Source organism: Chrysochloris asiatica, unplaced genomic scaffold (assembly GCF_000296735.1).
Source record: "Chrysochloris asiatica unplaced genomic scaffold, ChrAsi1.0 scaffold00268, whole genome shotgun sequence".
Taxonomy (NCBI): Eukaryota; Metazoa; Chordata; class Mammalia; order Afrosoricida; family Chrysochloridae; genus Chrysochloris; species Chrysochloris asiatica.
In genome coordinates, this window is record NW_006408786.1 from 2,445,876 (window position 1) to 2,464,223 (window position 18,348).

General features: G+C 56.2%; 2 protein-coding genes across 2 annotated transcripts in view; one reads left to right on the forward strand and one right to left on the reverse strand.

Moving 5' to 3' along the window:
* Positions 1-13,577, forward strand: part of TECR (trans-2,3-enoyl-CoA reductase) — a 26,227-nt gene extending 12,650 nt beyond the window's left edge. Inside the window, exons 2-15 of the mRNA XM_006874322.1 lie at positions 7,676-7,794; positions 8,995-9,138; positions 10,590-10,992; positions 11,544-11,595; positions 11,947-11,991; positions 12,076-12,179; positions 12,257-12,372; positions 12,446-12,551; positions 12,631-12,703; positions 12,785-12,828; positions 12,918-12,975; positions 13,054-13,142; positions 13,326-13,371; positions 13,450-13,577. Of these exons, the coding sequence (XP_006874384.1) occupies positions 7,676-7,794; positions 8,995-9,138; positions 10,590-10,992; positions 11,544-11,595; positions 11,947-11,991; positions 12,076-12,179; positions 12,257-12,372; positions 12,446-12,551; positions 12,631-12,703; positions 12,785-12,828; positions 12,918-12,975; positions 13,054-13,142; positions 13,326-13,371; positions 13,450-13,577 (1,527 nt within the window). The remainder of the gene's footprint in view (positions 1-7,675; positions 7,795-8,994; positions 9,139-10,589; positions 10,993-11,543; positions 11,596-11,946; positions 11,992-12,075; positions 12,180-12,256; positions 12,373-12,445; positions 12,552-12,630; positions 12,704-12,784; positions 12,829-12,917; positions 12,976-13,053; positions 13,143-13,325; positions 13,372-13,449) is intronic.
* A 314-nt stretch (positions 13,578-13,891) lies between these two features.
* NDUFB7 (NADH dehydrogenase (ubiquinone) 1 beta subcomplex, 7, 18kDa) lies at positions 13,892-17,859 on the reverse strand. The gene is made up of 3 exons (XM_006874294.1): positions 17,743-17,859; positions 14,756-14,924; positions 13,892-14,025 (listed from the first exon to the last, which is right to left on the reverse strand). The coding sequence occupies exons 1-3, from the start codon at positions 17,852-17,854 to the stop codon at positions 13,893-13,895; spliced, it is 414 nt and encodes a 137-aa protein (XP_006874356.1). The 5' UTR covers positions 17,855-17,859; the 3' UTR covers position 13,892.
* Between the last annotated feature and the right edge of the window lie 489 nt (positions 17,860-18,348).

Genomic DNA, 18,348 nt, shown 5'->3' on the forward strand with positions numbered 1-18,348 from the left:
GGACTGGGGAGCACATCTTCTCAGGAAGGTGGGACGGGGGAGCACATCTTCTGAGGAAGGTGGGGCTGGGGAGCACATCTCAGGAGGTGGGACTGGGGAGCATGTCTTCTTAGGAAGGCGAGGACTGGGGAGCACATCTTCTCAGGAAGGCGAGGACTGGGGAGCACATCTTCTCAGGAAGGCGAGGACTGGGGAGCACATCTTCTCAGGAAGGCGAGACTGGGGAGCACATCTTCTCAGGAAGGTGGGGCCTGGGGAGCACATCTTCTCAGGAAGGTGGGGCCTGGGGAGCACATCTTCTCAGGAAGGTGAGGACTGGGGAGCACATCTCAGGAAGGTGGGGCCTGGGGAGTACATCTTCTCAGGAAGGTGGGGCCTGGGGAGCACATCTCAGGAAGGTGAGGACTGGGGAGCACATCGTCTCAGGAAGGTGAGGACTGGGGAGCACGTCTTCTCAGGAAGGTGGGACTGGGGAGCACATCTATTTTTCAGGGGTGAATGGGTACATGTAAGAATTCTTAGGAGGACATGGATAGTTAGAGATAGTCTGTTGCTTGAGCAATAGTTGCTGTAGACAATAAGCCAGCTCTCCGGGGCTGGAGTGAAGATGGGCTGGGCAGCTTTAAGAGAGGCTGTCCTGCCCTTCACTCCAGGAATCCTGACCTTCAGGTCCATGCTTCTCTGAGAGGCCCTCCCTGATCACCCGTCCCCCCAGTGCTCTCCCGAGGGCACTTAGCATGGCCCACAATGCTTGCTTCCTGGGTGTCTTCTCCCCTCCTGAAGGGCAGCCTGGTGGCTCCTCTCTGACCCTAGGCCAGCTCACAGCAGATGCTTGTGGACGGCTGAGGGGGGCACAGCTCGGACTCAGCAGGTGTCCCTGCTGGGAGTCTGTACCAAACACAATGGGCGCTGTCACCCGCTGACCGGGAGGAGGACCATTGGGCACCCATCTGCACCCTTGCTCCGTAGCTCTGGCTTCCTGTGTCATCGTGCTTGTGTCCATGTGGCTCCTGCCCTTTCCTGAGGCTGATCACTTCTTGTCCTTTGCTATTTTTGATATGGGCTGTTTTTCTTTTTCTCTTTTCCCTTTTTTGACCCAAAGCCACCTGAGCTCTGAGTTTACAGGCCAGGGTAAGATGAGGCTCTCGTGGTGTACTTGACCAACAGACCCTATAGTGTTTCCTCCAGATGTGCTCTGAGGAGGGGGCCCAGAGCTGCAGCTCCCGCCTCATTCCTGCTCACTGGGGGTTCCACATGGCACACCGGGGTGAAACCATTTCCAGGCTTTTGACTGGACCCAGGGGTGGGGGAGTGCGGGAAAGGATGCTCACACCAGACTTTGGGGTTCCTTTCCTTTCCCTCGATTGTCCTTTGCCCTCCTGTCAGCCAAGGGGATCACAGCCGGGCAGTGTTTTGTTGTCTCGTACGGAGGGCCACTATGACTTGGAACCAACTGAACACCACCTGTCAACAACAGTCGGCGTTTGAAGGCGCCCTGGTGGCACAGTGGTTAAAAGCTGCTAACAGAAAGTTCAGCCGTTCAAACCCACTAGCTGCTCCATGGGAGAAAGATGTGGCAGTCTGTTCCCATAAAGATTACGATGTTGGAGACCCTATTGGGGTGTTTTGAGTTGGAATCAAGTTGATGCCAATGGGTTTAACAGGAATAAATGTTTATATTAAGCATTCAGTGTTTACAGGAGATCAGCAATGGCATCTCGTAACAGTTTAAGCTCAGGTGAAAAAACCCCAAAAATACCTTAAAAATGTATGTGGGAGGGGGTGGTAAATAAAAATTTCAAAACGATTTTAGGGGATACAGGAGCCGAGTGTGTGAAGAGCCTTGCATGTGCTCACCTGGAGCTAGTTCAGCCACTTTGGGATAGGGTTGGGGAGTCAGGTGAGGGAGCGGGGTATCTTAATAGGTGGGATGTTTTTTACTTGGCTGCTTCATGAAGCTTAGTATGTTCCCACTAAACTCCAAACCTGGTGTCTCTGGACCCCAGTTAGTGGTGGCCGCAGCCTTCCTGGCCTGAAACTGCTTGACGCCCTTTCTTTCATCACACCTCATGTCCACAAGTCGGCAAATCCAGAGCACAGCCGTCACTGTTGTCTGGACTCACCACCTTCACTGCCATCGGCAGCTCCCGGCCAGAGCTCTGCACACGAACTGCAGACAGCCTGAGAACAAATGTGTCAGGCTTCAGGCTTGTGGGCCACACGGGTTGGTGGCAGCTACTCAACTCGCCCATTAGAGCTTGAAGGTGGCCATAGACGATATGTCAGCCAAGGAGCATGGCTGTGCTCCATTAAACTTTACTACAGACACCGACATTAGAATGCCATATAATCTTCATGCTGTGAAAACATGAGGGGACTTCAAAAAATTCACGGGGAAAATGGAATGAAAGATAATGGAATGTTTTCCCACAGACTTTTTGAAGCCCCCTTCGTGTTAGTAGTTTTTTTTTTTTTTTTTTTTTAAGGTTTTTATTGTGGATTGAGTGAAAGTTTACAGGGCATGTCATCAGTTTTATATTCAACAAATCATATACCTTATTTCATTACATTGATTATAATCCCCTTCATGTACCATCAGTTAACAGTATTTCTCTCTATCCACTTTAGCTTTTTTTTTTTTATTAAATGTTTTTATTTTGGATTGAGTGAAAGTTTACAGGGCACATCATCAGCTTCACATTCAACCATTCATATAGCTTGTTTCATTACATTCGTGTTAGTCGTCTTTTGAACTTTTGAAATTTATAAATGCCCATTCCTAGCTTTTGGAGTTGGCCTGTGGGCTCGGTTTGCCAACCCCTTGTCTAAGCGTTTGTTACGTCAGCGGAGTGATTGCCCTGGGCTCTTAGCTGGCTCTTTGCTTCCACCCTCATTCACAGTCCAGAGGGAGTCTCTAACAACCCGAGTTGACTCACAGCCTCCTCTGTTCAGTACTTCAGTATGGCTCCCACGTTATTCAGAATAGAAGCTAATGTACTCCCAGCAGTTACAGGACCTTGCCTGATCCCTCCTTCCCTTCCCCCTTACAGCCTCCTTACCAAGCATGTCCCCTCCCCAGGGCCTCTACACGGAGGGGGTTGTGCCTAGAACGCTCTCCCCAGCCACCTGAGCATCTCTTTCCTTCATTCTCCTGTTGTTATGTTGTTATAAAATACCTTTCAGTCAGTTCGGACCCACAGCCACCTTGTATAGAGTTTCCAAGGAGCTTGAACCATTGACCTTGCGGTTCAGACTGACCTTGCAGTCCATTAACTCACCACGCCACACCAGGATGCCTCACTTCCTGGACCACTTGATCTATAAATTGTACACCCTTCACTGGTCCTTGTACATCCTTCCTGTCCTCTTTCCTGCTCTGGTTTCTCTGTGGCACATGTCATTTGCTGACATACTAGGTAATTTATCATCTTATCTCGGGCCCTGGGTCCGCCATTGTCATCTTGCCATGGGCAGGGACTTCTGAGCCCTTATCGGTGCTGTCCTTAAGTAGCAAATGAATAAGCCACACAAGGGGACTCCTGGTAGTAGATGAGGTCATTCCTGTCAGGGTGCCTGCTGTGTGCTAAGCCCCATGGACCCAGGCTGAGCTCAAGGTTGGGACTAACCTGCTTCCAGGACTCAGGCCCGTGGACCGGTTGGGGCAGTGGCAGGATGCGATCCTCTTGTTCCTTCAGACAGCTTCCATCTTCCAGCCTTCCTGCTTAGACAAGGGAGAGAAGCCCAAGCATGGTCATCAGCCGGGCCCTCTGCGAGGGTGCAGGGCTGTGGGGCTTGGGGATGGGAAAGCAAGTTTTGGGGGTAGCTCTTACAGAGTGGGCCCAGATTTGGGTGCTTCCCCCTTCCTCCCAGCCTCAAATATTCTGTTCTAAGGGTGGTGGTTTGTGCTCTTGGGGCCTCAGCCTTCTTGTCTGTAAAATGGGCTAACTGACATGTAACGGTCTGCTGAGTGTTGCTGGAGCCGGTGGAGGTGGAGGCCGAACACTGAGGACACTCCCTCAAGGGCTGTGATTGTTGGGGTGTTTAGGGGCAGGGAGGAGCTCTTGGGGATGAATCTGACTTCTCAGGGGGGCTGAGAACCAGTGGCTAGGATATGAGGCCCCTTGGATGAGAGGCCAGGGCTTGGGAGACTGGGCAGGTTGGTCAATGCGTGGTCACCTCTAGTTGCCAGGCCCAGTGCCAGCATCTAGATGTGAAGAAGAACGTGAAGGAAGTGACCACCTGTTACTAGGTCACCTGCTGGCCCCTCTGTGGTATATGTGACAGGCCTTTCCCCTGGTCTGGGTCAGGGGAGACAGAAGTCTGGGGGGCATTCCCTACAGGGAACAGAACAGGTTTCAGAAGATGGGGTGCCTGCTGAGATGAGCCCCTGGAGTTGGAGTGTTAGCGGGGGTGGGGCTGTCTTCCAGGTCATTGGACCCTGTGGTGTGCGTGCATGTTTCTGCTTTAAAGCAGTCATCCCATCTCTTCAAAGTGGAGACGGTGTTGCATTGTGGTTGTGATCCTGGCTTTGGGTCCAAGCTTTGGGTCGGCACCGGCTCAGACACTTCCGGGTTACATGCCTGTGCCCAGGTTGCCCCAGCCCAGGTTTTCTGAGCTGCCTGATGGGCGAGGATTCTGTGGGCTGTGCAGGTGAAGGTCGTAAGGTTAGCATAAGTGTTACTCTTAGTTCCGCTGGTCTCGGGGGAACACCTCTTTTTTCAAAAGTGCACCCTGACATATCCTGCTGAGCTGCTCTGGGTGTGTCAACACCCCTTAAAGGCAGCCCCTCTTGGCTAGTGGGTTATGGGGAGTGAAGGGTAGTCCTGGGCCAGAGACTTGGATTCCCGGCCCCTCTGGCTTTTGTCCAGTGTTCCCTCATGTTGGGCCTTCTGGGATCATAGCTCCCAGCCAGGATGTACACAGCACTTGATGAGTGTCCCCCAAGGCTGGATTGCAGCTGTACTGTGCACAGGGCACCACCAGGCATGAATGGCAGGGCCACCCACTTCTGGTCTCGGTCCCACTGCCTCAGAACACCTTGTCTGGTGAGTGGGGATGCCGACAGGAACAGACTGGTGTGGGTGTGCACCGTGTTCCTGGGCCTCCTCAACCTGGTAACATCCTGCTCCCAACGAGGCATCTGTGGGAGGGGGCCTCATGGAGAAACCAGGTCAGAGTGGAGCCGCCGGCGCTGGGAAGGAGGGATAGCTGGCTGAGCAGGTGTGGCCTGTGCTGGCTTTCTGGCAGCTGAACCCAAGGTCTTTTCAGCTGTCCTGGCACTGGCAGTGCGACTGGGTATTTCTGGACAGTGGAAGATGGCTAAAGTCTGAGTCCAGGCAAGTCTCCCTGAGCGATGCCATGTCTGAGGAGAGCGGCACTGCCCACAGCTGCCTGGGGGCTGCCGGAAAGATTTCTGCTGCATTCTGAGTTCTCATTTGCACTCACAGCCAGGTTCTAGGGGATCCCAGGGGGCTTCTGTCAGAGCCCAGGAGAAGCTGTGTGCTCATGGCTGATGCAGGCACCCACTGGGTGGTGCCGGCTGGTGCCAGGTGGCCGCCATGCACAAGCAGCTTGTCCCTGGTGTCTGAGCCAGCCTGCCAGGCAAGGTCAGCCACACAGTGCCAGTTCTGCATGGCACCTCAGTGGGAGGGAGAGACCTTGCCTTGCTGGGGCTTAAGCGTTAATGCTAGCTGACCAGGGCGCACGCCTCATCTGTCAGCACTGCTGGCTTCCTGCTCTGTGACGTGGCCTCTGGAGGGCTGTGGGGAAAGAGGACGTCTGGGTAGTTCTGGCCTGAGAGCAGGATGTGCACAGTGATTGTGGGATTTACCATGGGATTTACCATGGGCAGCTCACATTTTAGGACACACGCAGGTTCCAGGTGCATACAAGAGGTAATTGAGGGTGATCTAGAATCCAAGCTGTGTGTTGTCCCCCCAGAGGCTGCTGGGCCTCCTGACATGAACTCTGCAGTGGGGCCTTGTTTACAGATGGTCAGGGGACCTAGGAAGCATCAGACCAGGCTCCAGAGGTGCCCTTCCCCAGGTTGCTGGCCAGGGGTACCTGGACTCCGTGTGCACTGCCACTCCACCAGGTGTCAGGTGGGAGTTGCTATCTCAGTTCTTCCAAATGGAGTGTGTGGGATCACCTCCTCCCCCCCCCCCCCCCCACAGGGGCTCTGTGCCTCCCTCCTGAACTCATACTCCACCCCCTTTCCCACATACACACCACCTGCAGGGTCACAAGTCTGTCCACAGTTCACTCCTCATCCTTCTACAGTCCCCACCTGGTCCAGCGTCATCATTGCCCCCCTGGACTCCCCTCACATGCTATTCTGCCTGCAGCCTCCAGGGGGCACCTGTGAGTGCCTGCATCAGGGCAGATTGCCTGTCACCTCACAGCCCTCTGGGGACCCCCACCTCAGCTGGGATCGAAGCCCAAGACCTCGCTCAGGCTCCCGGCCTCGGCCTGAAGGCAGCTTTCCCCAGACATCCACACAGCATCTTCCTTCCAGTCTTTGCCGGATCTCTCTCTCTCAGGGAGTCCTCCCCTGACCACTTTATTTAAAATGGCCACCCCTACTCCTGACCCCCCATTCTAGTTCCTTCACAGCACACAGAACAATGACACCATTGTCGGTCACACACACAGGTCCTGTCAAGGTAGGGCTTGGATTGGTTCAGTGATATTCCCACCCTGCCCCTCAGTCTTCTCCTCCATTGCCTATGAGATGGGGCCTTTCTAGGGAGGCAGGTGGCTGCCCACCAGGCCCCCTTTCAGCCACCCAGGGAGGCTTTGGCCACAAGGGGGCAGTGGAGGGCACCACTGCATCAGCCACCAGCAGGCCAGGAGAGTGGACATGGTCCTCTAGTCAGTGACCTGTGGTAGTGATAGTCAGGAGAGGTGGTCTGACCACATGAATTGCCTGGTCCCTTGGGCTGCCGGGCAGCAGAGCCATAAGACTCTTAACAGCCCTGAGCTGCTCCTGTGAGCTGGCCTGGGTGGGCATCGTTTTACCAGCTCTGACCCTGTGGCTAGGTCAGAGTGTGAGTGCCCAGCCAGTGCCCCACCTGCCCACTACTGCTAGTTCTTGTCTAGTAATAAGTTGTTCTTGTCAGTGTTGGGGATACTCGTACACTACATCCACTCCCCACTTATCTACATGGTTAGGGTCCAAAGAACAGGTCATTATGTGAGAAGCAGCATTATGCAAAAATGGAGGAGGACCACAAAATCAAGGAGTTATTACATAACTTCCAAATTACTTCATTACTGTTGCCAAACTATTGAGAATTATGGTCCAGCCAAAGTTGTTGACAGTCACAGCCACATCGCCGTCATCTTGCACCTTGGTATTTGTTACTGCCAGACATACGTCATTAACGCACAGAAGAGTCCGCTGGTAGATTTGTTGCTCTTATTGTAAATGCTAAATGTTGGCTAGTGAGCAGAGGAGTAGGCACACTTGGTTTTGTGACCGTCATCTCAGTTCTTAACAGTAATACTGTTGAGTAGGCGAGAGGTTGGCAGGCCCAGAGAGGTTGGGTAACTAAACTTGTCCAGGGCCGCACAGCCAGGAAGTAGGTGAGTCTCTTTGACCACAGAGACTGGGAAGTCTGAGCACAGTTCAGGAGCTGAGCTTGCCACTGGCCCTCATACCCTCACCCTCCTCTAGGGTGCTGCCTTGGGGGGCCCAACGGTGTTAGCCCCTCAGTACCAAGAGAGCCCTCTACGTTGGGTTGCCAGTGAAGGAGACCCCAGCTCCCATGGAGCTCTCCGTCAGCCTGTGGCCTGGTGAGTGGTGTCCAGGATCCAGGACAGGAACGTCTGGCACCAGTGTGCTGGGTGGGCATGTCTTCACCCTGGCAGTGGCCCCAGCCCAGGTCATACAGGCTGGGACAGGTGCTGGCAGAGCTACCGATATGGTGTGAGGAGTGGGAGTCCAGGGTGCCCCCGACCCCCAGCTGTTCCCATAGTACTTGTCCACACCTGCCCTGTTCAGGCAATGGGAGAATGGCCCACAGGAGTGAACTCTCTCGAGGGTGCTCTTTGGAGTGGATGACTGGGAAGACCTTTCAGAGAAGACTTCTGAGGCCTGAGGGGGCCAGGGGAGCGTGAGGTTTCTGGGGGGCAGTCCAGGCAAAGGGCACAGCCCACAGAGACCTAGACCATCTGGGGAGCTCTGCCAGGGACAGCTGGGACCGTGGGACCTCTGCCCCATCAGAGACCTGCAGGGATGGGAGCCTGGGGGCCTGCCCGTAGGTGGGGTGCCACAGCATGACTTTGAGCCCTTCCTGCTGTGTGGGCTTTGGGCACCACTGCCTGCCCTCTGACCGTGCCCTAACCTCGGCCTACCACGAGTTGCTTTTGGCCAGGTCCCGGAATCTCGGGCCTCGGGGTGAGAATTCCTTTCCAGCTAGTAGAACTGTCATCAAAGGCCACCCTCCTGCCTGCACCCCAGCCTCGGGTGCCCATGTGTCCTTGTCTTCTGCTTGTCCATTATGCCCCTCTGAGCCCCTGGTCCACCCTCCGTACCAACAGTAGCACCTGGACCCTGGCAGATGACCTCCCACCAGACCTCACTTGGCCCCCTGCCCCTTCCTCCCCCCACTCTATGGGGACAGGAAGGGCTATGGGGGTAACCCCAGGAGGGCTCAACATTTCTTCCTGTCCAGGGTCAGATGGCTGCCCTGCCACTGGTGCCCTCTGACCCTGGGCCCCTAACCACCCCACCTCAGATGGAGAAGAGCACACAAGCGGTTCCCCACATGAGGCTCAGTCTCCTGGGGCTTCAGTCTCCTGTGGCCCAGGCCCTTTTTGTCTTACCTCTATTTGGAAATATAGATGACTAGGAAGTCACCAAGAAAGTAGAGAGCGGTCCTGTGGACCCCCAGGCCTTACATCTTTGGGAGAAGAGGCTTGCTGGGCCTGGGCTTCGGCCACCAGACATGGAGAGGAACAGACTGGGTCTCTGGGTGTTGGCCCTGCGGCCAGCCTTACCTTTCGGGAGATACCGGTGGCTCCTCTGAGGGCTGTGCTGGACATTGCTACCAATGCCTTCCTGCTGTCCCGCTTCCTCTTCCAGCAGCCTGGCCCTCGACGGCACTCTCCCTCCTGGGCCCTGGGCTGGGGGAGAGGGTAGGGTTTCACCCCTCCCCCTGGCAGCTGGTGGCCAGGGTCCTTGTGTATTTTAAGCTGTTGAGTGGTTCAGCAGGAACTCGAGGCTCCTATCCCAGCGGGAGGCTGGTGGTGCTGGCCTGTGGGTCACATGGACTCTGAAAATGTGTGGTACTGCCTGCCTGGGCCCAGGACCTATTAATAGACCTGCACCCCCCACCCTGGCGTCCAGTGCCTGCCCAGGGCCCTGCTGTGCTAGCCCTGCCCAGTTCATTCCACTACACCTTGGCTCTTACTGGTTAGCCCCCTTGCTCGAGCCTGCTGCTCCCCTCCACGTGCCCACTGTCTGCCCAGCCCTTATTGTTCCTGATGAGTGGGGAGTGGTAGGTGGTGTCTCCGAGGGTATCCTGGGGGGCCCTGTTCCTGCACTTCACCCGTCTCCCTCATGCCTCACGCTCTGGCAAGGGACCCAGTGGCCTGTGGGGGGACCACAACGTGATCCCGGGCCCATGCTTCACTTTATCCTGACAGGTCTCTCCCGGGCCAGGCCCCTCCCTCTGGTGGGGGTATGTGTGTGCAGGCGTGTGAGTCTGTGTCTGTGCACGCGTGTGTGTGCGCGCACATGGAGGGAGGGTGGGAAGGGAGTGCAACCCCTTCCATCAGCATGGGTGAGCTCTTGGTATAGTGCCCTATGGTTACCACAGAGTTTGGGTCTCAGAGCTGAGTAGTTGGCCCCTTGTTCCCATGCTGTATCTGACTAAGGGTCCACCAGGGGTTCTGTGGGTAGGAACGGTCACCATCAACTACTGGACAGTGGCTGATTGGGGAGCATACCTGGGCCTTGTCTGCATGGCCCATCGCTATCGGGGCCCCTGCTGTAGTGCCCAGGCCTTAGGGACCTGTTCTGATGCAGACCAGGCTCCAGGTGGCCTGAAAGAGGCAGACAGCCTAAGACTGCGAGCTGTGGGCTTCAGGAGGGTTCTGGTCTGTGGGTGGCTGTGATGCTGGGCTGACGGGCCATGCATGCGTTGACCTGGTGAGAAATGGGTGAAGTGGGTGGTAGGGCAGGGCCTGGTGCCTGCTGTGCAGGGGTTGAGGCCTCGGTTGCCCAGTGCTCCCTGCTTACTGACCCCTTTCATGCTTAGTTAGAGCTTTCTGCACCAATAACTCTGGAATCTGTCACCTCCCTGGGAACACAAATGCACAAGGAAAGTAATCCGCAGTAGCTCTTACAGCTCAGGAGGGGAAACGGATGATGTATCTCACGGATTTTCAAAATAGCTGGGCTTTCTCCAGGCCCAGTGTATTCCTGCTGGCCCTGGTGGTCCCCCGTGCTTGCCTTGGGGCTCTCTGGGCCTTGGTCTGTTGGGAGGCCATAACCACTAGGATGCTTCTCTCTGGGGTTCTCAGTGCCTAAGAGAGCCCCCCAGAGGAGGTCTGTGGCTGAGCCCCCGGGCTTGTTTTATATTTAGCTGGGCCGGGGCTCTGGTGCCACTCGGGTTACATCTGGCAGAGAAGGCAGCCGTTCAGGGCAGGCATGGGCTCCCTTCCAGCACCGCGGCAGAATTTGATCAGCCATTCGGCCCCAAGCCGCTTCCAGTGGGGAGGTCTGTTGTGGGGGTTGACCGGCGGCAGCTAGGCCACTGGCTGCAGCAGGCGTGGAGTGGAGCGGGCAGGGTTGGTGCCAGTGCCGAGGGTGGCATGGACATGAACTTGGTGACCCGAGAGGCAAGCCAGGGCCTTGTCCCAGGCCTCAACAGCCTCCCCGGGCCCATACCCCCCAAGACAACCAAAAAACATAAAAAAGCTGTTCTCTTCTTCGAGGTGGAGATTCTGGACGCGAAGACGCGGGAGAAGTTGTGCTTCCTGGACAAGGTAGGACTGTGGCTCCCTGCCTGCTGGGGTCCCTTTCCTCTTGTGGTTCAAGTGAATCTAGGAGTGTCCAGCCGGGCCCTTATGTGCCCCCGACACGCAGGGCACATGGGTGCTGGCCCTTGCCAGCAGGCCGTTCCTAGTAGTGGCAGCTCCTTGTCTCAGGTGGACATGTGTCCTGGCTATTAGGGGCAGCGAGCAGCCATGGTGGGTCCTTGGATCTGACCGAGAGCGTCACTGGGGGAGTGGTGGGTGGGGCGGAGAGGAGAGGACAGAGACGAGGTCGAGAGAAGCAGGCCCAGCTTCTCTCAGCTGGGCCCGCAGTGTCCTAGCCAGGGTGACTGCAGCCCCTAGATTCAGTGCCATCCCCACTCTTTGGCACGTCCCTTGGCGGCTCCCGTCGCAGCCAAGGAGCTACGCTGTGTCTGTCCTGACCATGACCACACGGACAGAGGCCTGCCGCACCCCCAAAACCATAGTCCCAGGCCTCTGCCCAATAGTCCCTGACCAGGAGGCCTCCTGGCTGAGAGCCCTTTGACCTGTGCTCCCCCCAGGTGGAACCCCATGCCACCATTGCTGAGATCAAGAACCTTTTCACCAAGAACCGTAAGTCATCCTGCTCGAGCACCCCCGGCAGGCCCAGAGCTGCCCCTCCCCTGAGCACCACCCAGGCCTCTCTAGGCTCAATGGGGGCAGGCGCTCTGTGTGGCATCAGCAGGGATGTCTTTGCTGGGCACCTGGGAGGATGGGATTTTGCTGCCCATGTTGTTCGGGCTTGTTTCTTGAGACCACAAAAGCCTCAGCCTTGCCCAGGGCTGGTGTGTGGGGCGTTGGAGCTGTGGGCCCCCAGCCTCAGGATCCATGAGTAGTTTTGGGGTTAGCACACCATGGAAGGCACGGGAAGGTGGGCAAAGCTGGCTACGTTGGCACGGTGACTGGCATGTGCTCTCCCCACAGATCCGCAGTGGTACCCTACCCGGCAGTCCCTCCGCCTGGAACCCAGTGAGTAGGGCTGCCCCCTCTGCCACACCTGGATGGGGGTGGGGTGAAGAGCTGGGCAGCCCTGAGCCACCTGCTTCTCGGCAGAGGGTAAGTCCCTGAAGGATGAGGATGTGCTGCAGAAGCTGCCTGTGGGCACCACGGCCACACTGTACTTCCGGGACCTCGGGGCGCAGATCAGCTGGGTGACGGTGAGTCCGGCCCACCCACAGCCCCCCCTCTCTCAGCCACTTCCTGGTGACTTAACCTCAACCCCCACCCACCACAGGTGTTTCTGACGGAGTACGCAGGACCCCTTTTCATATATCTGCTCTTCTACTTCCGGGTGCCCTTCATCTATGGCCACAAATATGACTTCACGTCCAGTCGGCACACAGTGGTGCAGTGAGTGGAGGGGTGTGGGCTGGCTGTGGGGGCGGGCTGGTGCCGAGCCCTGCTGAACCTGCTGCCCCCACAGCCTCGCCTGTATCTGCCACTCATTCCACTATGTCAAGCGCCTGCTGGAGACACTTTTTGTGCACCGCTTCTCCCACGGCACCATGCCCCTGCGCAACATCTTCAAGGTGAGCACCCAGTCTCAGCCGTGGGTCCCCCTCCCCTGGAGGCCCCAGTCCCCACCCCCTCCTGCTTGATGTCTTTCAGAACTGCACATACTACTGGGGTTTTGCTGCTTGGATGGCCTATTACATCAACCACCCTCTCTATACTCCCCCCAGTAAGTGGCCTTAGCCCCCCTGGCCCCACACCCTTCTCAGACTGGCCCCCCTCACAGCCTCTCTTCTCTCATCCACTGCAGCCTACGGAGCTCAGCAGGTGAAACTGGCGCTCGCCATCTTTGTGGTAAGGGGCTGTGGTGGGGGGAAGCGGGGAGGCCCGGGGCCTGAGGGTCGGGTGGTGGCGCTCTGAGCTTGAGTCTACCCTTCCTACAGATCTGCCAGCTAGGCAACTTCTCCATCCACATGGCTCTGCGCAACCTGCGGCCGGCAGGTAAGTATTGTCCTGGGTAGACAGGTTGGGGCTGGGGAGCCGGATGTCTGGCTCACCCCTCCTGGTCCTTCCTGCCAGGGTCCAAGGCGAGGAAGATCCCGTTCCCCACCAAGAACCCCTTCACTTGGCTCTTCCTGTTGGTGTCCTGCCCCAATTACACCTACGAGGTGAGGCTTTCCCGTCCCCTGTGTGCAGATGTCCAGTCCCAGCAGTGGTGCCTAGATGGGGCGTCTCGAGCTACATGCAACACTAGCTGCGTGTTTGTGGAGCACACAGGAACCTGTTCTCCGCCCTCCCCCACCCCGCACCAGCCTTGCCCACACTCACCCTCCTTGCTCGCTCCACCACAGGTTGGCTCCTGGATCGGCTTCACCATCATGACACAGTGTCTCCCAGGTAAGCCACAGCTCCTCCCCACAGCACCTGCCCTCCCGCCCCCACCCAGCTCCCTGACACCCCTGCTCTGCCCCGCAGTGGCTCTCTTCTCCTTGGTGGGCTTCACCCAGATGACCATCTGGGCCAAGGGCAAGCACCGAAGCTACCTGAAAGAGTTCCGAGACTACCCACCCCTGCGCTCGCCCATCGTCCCCTTCCTGCTCTGAGCTGCTGCCCCGGCTGCCCACCAGCTCGCCCTGGGCCACGGCCCCATGCTTGGCCCAAGCCAGGCTCTCATCCCCCTACCCCACTGTTATTCTGGGGAAGGGTTAGGGAATCACCGCTTTCCAGCACTTGGAATAAAACCTGCCTGCCAGCTGGACTCAGGCTCAGCGTGTTTCATTGTGGGGCTGGGGAACTGAGGCTACCAGCTACCACACTGTCTTTAACCACTTACCCACCCACCCCAGTCAGAGGCAAGGCTAGGGGTGAGGATCTGGAGGCTTTTATTGGTTTGCCTGGTCATAGGTGACAGCAGGTTCCTACAGGGCCACCTCGGGTGCCACCTCACCAGGCCCCTGACCCCTGGCCATGTCAGCCTCCCTCTTTTCTCGTCGCTTTTTCCGCTGGAGCAGCCGCCGCTCCCGCTCATACTCCTTCATGCGGTTCACGTAGCTGTGGGCAGAGAAGGGCTGTCAGCCTCCCTGACCCCGGGAAGTGGATGGGACAGAAACAGGGGCCCCAGAACTGTGGTGAGACTCAGCTTCAATGCCTGAGCTCTGCTTGCAGGCTGAATGGCCTCCCCTGGACACCAGTGAGCCTCTATCTGGAGGAGGGGCTTTCCTGCCAGGCAGGCCTCCACCTGCATGGCTCAGGACTGGCTAGAGATGGGGGAGTGCATCCTCAGTCTTGGAGCTGCAGGTCTGGGGTGGTGCAGGGGCTCTCTCGAGATGCTCGTGGGTCTGGGGGCTCACTCGAGATGCTCGTGAGTTTGAGGGGTACAGGGGGCTCACTCAAGATGCTCTGCGGGTTTGGGGGAATGCAGGGGGCTCTTGAGATGCTTGCGGGTCTGGGGATGTGCGGACGGCTCACTCGAGATGCTCGCAGATCTGGGAGAGTGTGGGGGGCTCACTCGAGATGTTCGCGGGTCTTGGCGTGTATGGGGGGCTCACTCGAGATGCTCATGGGTCTGGGGGAGTGCGGGGGGCTCACTCAAGATGCTCGCGGGTTTGGGGGGTGCGGGGGGCTCACTCGAGATGCTCGCGGGTCTGGGGGGTGCGGGGGCTCACTGGAGGTGCTCGCGGGTTTGGGGGGTGCGGGGGGCTCTCTCGAGATGCTCGTGGGTTTGGGGGGTGCGAGGGCTCTCTCGAGATGCTCGTGGGTTTGGGGGGTGCGGGGGGCTCACTCGAGATGCTCGCAGTAGTCCCAGTCGTGCTGCTCGTGCTTGCAGGCCAGGATGTTGGGGAAGCTGTCTCGTTTGCACTTGAGCAGCCGGATGAGGTAATGCGCGCAGTAGTCCCGTTGCTGCAGCACCAGCTGGGCGTCGCTCATCTGCTGCTGTGTGGCCACCATCTCTGTGGGGAGGCAATGGGTGGGCTCAGCAGGTGCCTCCAACTCCATGTCCTGGGGGCATCACCCACTGACGTTCTGGCAACAGATGGTAGTGAGCCAAGGTCAGGCTCTGACAGATGTAGGTGTTGGGAGGAAGAAGTCTTTTCCGAATTGAATAAGAGACAACTCATGCAGGGGAAGGGCCCAGGTGCACCCTGGCCTCCCCTCCCCCGCTTCCCCAGGAATGCCCGCCCTTTAGGAACAGAGTCTGGAACCCCACTTTCCTACCCGGCCTCTGCTTCCCTATAATCCCTTCCATGACCCCTCTGTAGGACATGCATTAGTGTGTGAGGCCACGTGGGGCCAAATGACTCCCAGCTCTACATGGGCCAAATGTGTGGTCTATCCCTCGGCCTTGGCTTCCTTACCTGTGTAATGAGCCAAAAGTCAGCTCTTTAGTTCCCATGGTGGTAACTGAATTTATGCTGCCCCACCAACTCAGAAAGCCCCACCCAGGACAAAACCATCTGCTAAAAGCCATGTCTCAAGCTAAAAGATCTGAAGGAAAAATTCAAGCCTCGATTTGCAATGTTGAAGGATACAACAGGCAACATATTGAAAGATTCAGAAAGCATCAAAAGTAGATGGAAGGGATACACACAGTCACTGTAGCAAAAAGAAATGGTCAATGCTCAACCTTTTCAAGAGGTAGCACATGAGCAAAAGCCATTGGTACTGAAGGAAGAAGTTCAAAGGGCACTGAAGATATTGGCAAAGAACAAGGCTCCAGGAATTGATGGAATACAAATTGAAATCTTGTAACACACTGATACTGCACTGGAGGCAGTCACTCATCTAGGCCAAGAAATGTGGAGGACAGCTGCCTGGCCAACTGATAAGAGATTATTTGGGCCCATTTCAAAGAGAGGTGATCCAATGGAAAGTAGAAATCATCAAACAATATCAATATCACATGCAAATAGTATTTTGCCAAAGATAATTAAAAAACGATTTCAACAGTGCATTGACAGGGAACTAACTGCCAGAGGGTCAAGCTGGAATTAGACAAGGATGTGAAACAAGGGTATATCATTGCTGATGTCAGATGGATCTTGGCTAACAGCAGAAAATACCAGAAAGATGTTTGTTGTTGTTAAGTGCATTGTAGTCAATTCTGACTAACAACATGAAGAATGCATGTGAAGCCAAGGGACCAGCAGAGCCCCTAAAGTGTGAGGGAGTGTGAGGGAACTGGAGAGATTGTGCCCTGAGATACCCCAGTATTTCTAAGGGGAGGATCAGTGAAGGTAGGTGGAGAATCAAAGGAGCCTGGGGTCTTGGGAGCCCTGAGGAGGAGCTCCTGGGAGGTAGAGGAGATGAACACTAAGAAGATAAAAATGGGGGCAGCCATTGAAAGGTTTTCTTGATGCCCCCCATTTACACTTGCCTGCATCCATTGTGCACCCCACTTACTGTGCGTTCATTGAAGGCAGAGACGAAGCCCGCTCTTGGGATATGGTGTAGCTCAGTGTGATACTATTACATAAAAATTAACAACCTGCAGAACACTTAAGTGCTGCTGCCCCCTGCCCGCCCCCCACCATGTATGTAACTCAAAGCTGCCGTGAAATGCTGGTGAGAAAGGGGGCAGTCACTGGAGGTAGGGCCAGAAGGGCATTTAAAAAAAATCAAAATAGCTTGACTCCCCATGTTGATGGGGAAAACCCCTACTGCAAGGAAGACTAGAATGGATGGAGCAGCATTCCTGGTGTAGATTTGGGGCTCAAAGAGTAGGGGTTTAGCTCTAGCAGGGGCAGCTGGTCCGAGCACCAGGAAGGAAAGCAGTGTCTGAGGGTGAGCAAGAAGACAGGTGCAGAGAGCCCATGAGAACGCTTAACTAAAAAGGATGAAAGCAAAGTCAAGGGCTGAGAAAGGCTGGGATCTGAGGAGAAGCGGGACAGACATCTAGGGTGGTGGGAGGGAGGATCAAGGACTAACCAGTGTGATACGAGGGTCGGGCAGCAAGACCAAAGCGGTGGAATGTTTTACACCCATCGTGGTCAGCTAACAGGGCAGATGCCAAGAAGGAGATGCCAATTCGGGTTGTGGGTGTTTGCAAAGCCAGGTGTGATGGGTGGTGGGAGGTGGTGGTTGGCCAAGATTTGAGAGGAATGACTATACCCCATCCCAAGACTCTTTCCAACCCACTAGATTCTGCACACCCACCACACTTAAAGAGGTCTCCTCGCCCCCGTGATTTTCCATCCAGAGGCGAGCACCATTTTGGGCAAAGCAAATCTGGCCTTGTCGCTCACCTGCTGAGAGGCATTGGCTCTGCCCTCTTCGCCTAGTCAACTCCTATTGGACCCCTTCCTGTCTCCATTTCCATCAGCTCCCGGTAGCCTCCCTGCAAACTGTCCGCGCCGCTAAGCTCCCTGAGGACGGAGCCCGCTGTCTCTGCGCGGCCTAGCTCTGAATTTGGTCCAATGTTGGCGCTCGATGTGATATTTTATTACATAAAAAAGCAAAGGTGCAGAACAACGTGTGGCTAGGCCCTCCCTTATGTATACATCCCTTTTGGGATAACCCTTAATGTCTTTTGCTCCCCCCAAATCACAACTCTCTTTCGTCCCCGGGCTTTTGCTTAAGTCGTGTCCTCTGCCTGGCATTCCCAACTCAAGCAGGGACAGTGCCACCTCTAGGCTCCTCCAGGTCGAAGCCAAGACCGAGCTCACGGAGAAGCGCCTGGGGCGCCAGCCCAGCTCCGAACATCCCAAGGTTCTGGGGGTCCCAGCGCGCACGCCCCACGCCCGCCGGCCGCGCCTGCGCACTGGGCCTCACCGCGCTTCTTGCGCCCCGGGAAGCCGTAGTCCGGTGGGAAGGTGGGCATCCGCAGGGGGTCGGGCTCCCCTGAGTTATCGCCCACGTATCGCCGGGCCAAATGCGCCCCCATGGTTGCTGCTGCCGCAGTTACCGCTGCAGCGGAGGTCACCTCACTCCCTCCCGGAAACACTGCTCCGCCAACACGGCTTCCGGGTTGCGCAGGCGGCCTGAGGGGACCATAGAGATGAACAGCTTCAAAGGACTTTCTCTCCGGCCTGCGACACCTGGCGGCCGGCTGAGGGCAGGACAGGTGCGGCGCGCCCCCTCGCGGAGATCTGGCAGTTGCGACCAAACCTGGGCGGCTCTAAATTGGGCGCTCTGATATCCTGCGCCTAGAGTACAAATGAAAATCATCTTTTTTTTTTTTTTTCGAAGAAATTAACTTTTATTTGAAAGGAAACTACTTTTCTCCACACATATCTTCTAAGTACTACAGTAACCATTATCCCAATACCAAAATTTCTAACAGCAAATTATACAACTGCTCTAGTTAATAAATAAGGGCTGTCCTTCACTGATTAAGGGAATATTTAAAGTTCAATAAGTTTAACACACACACACACA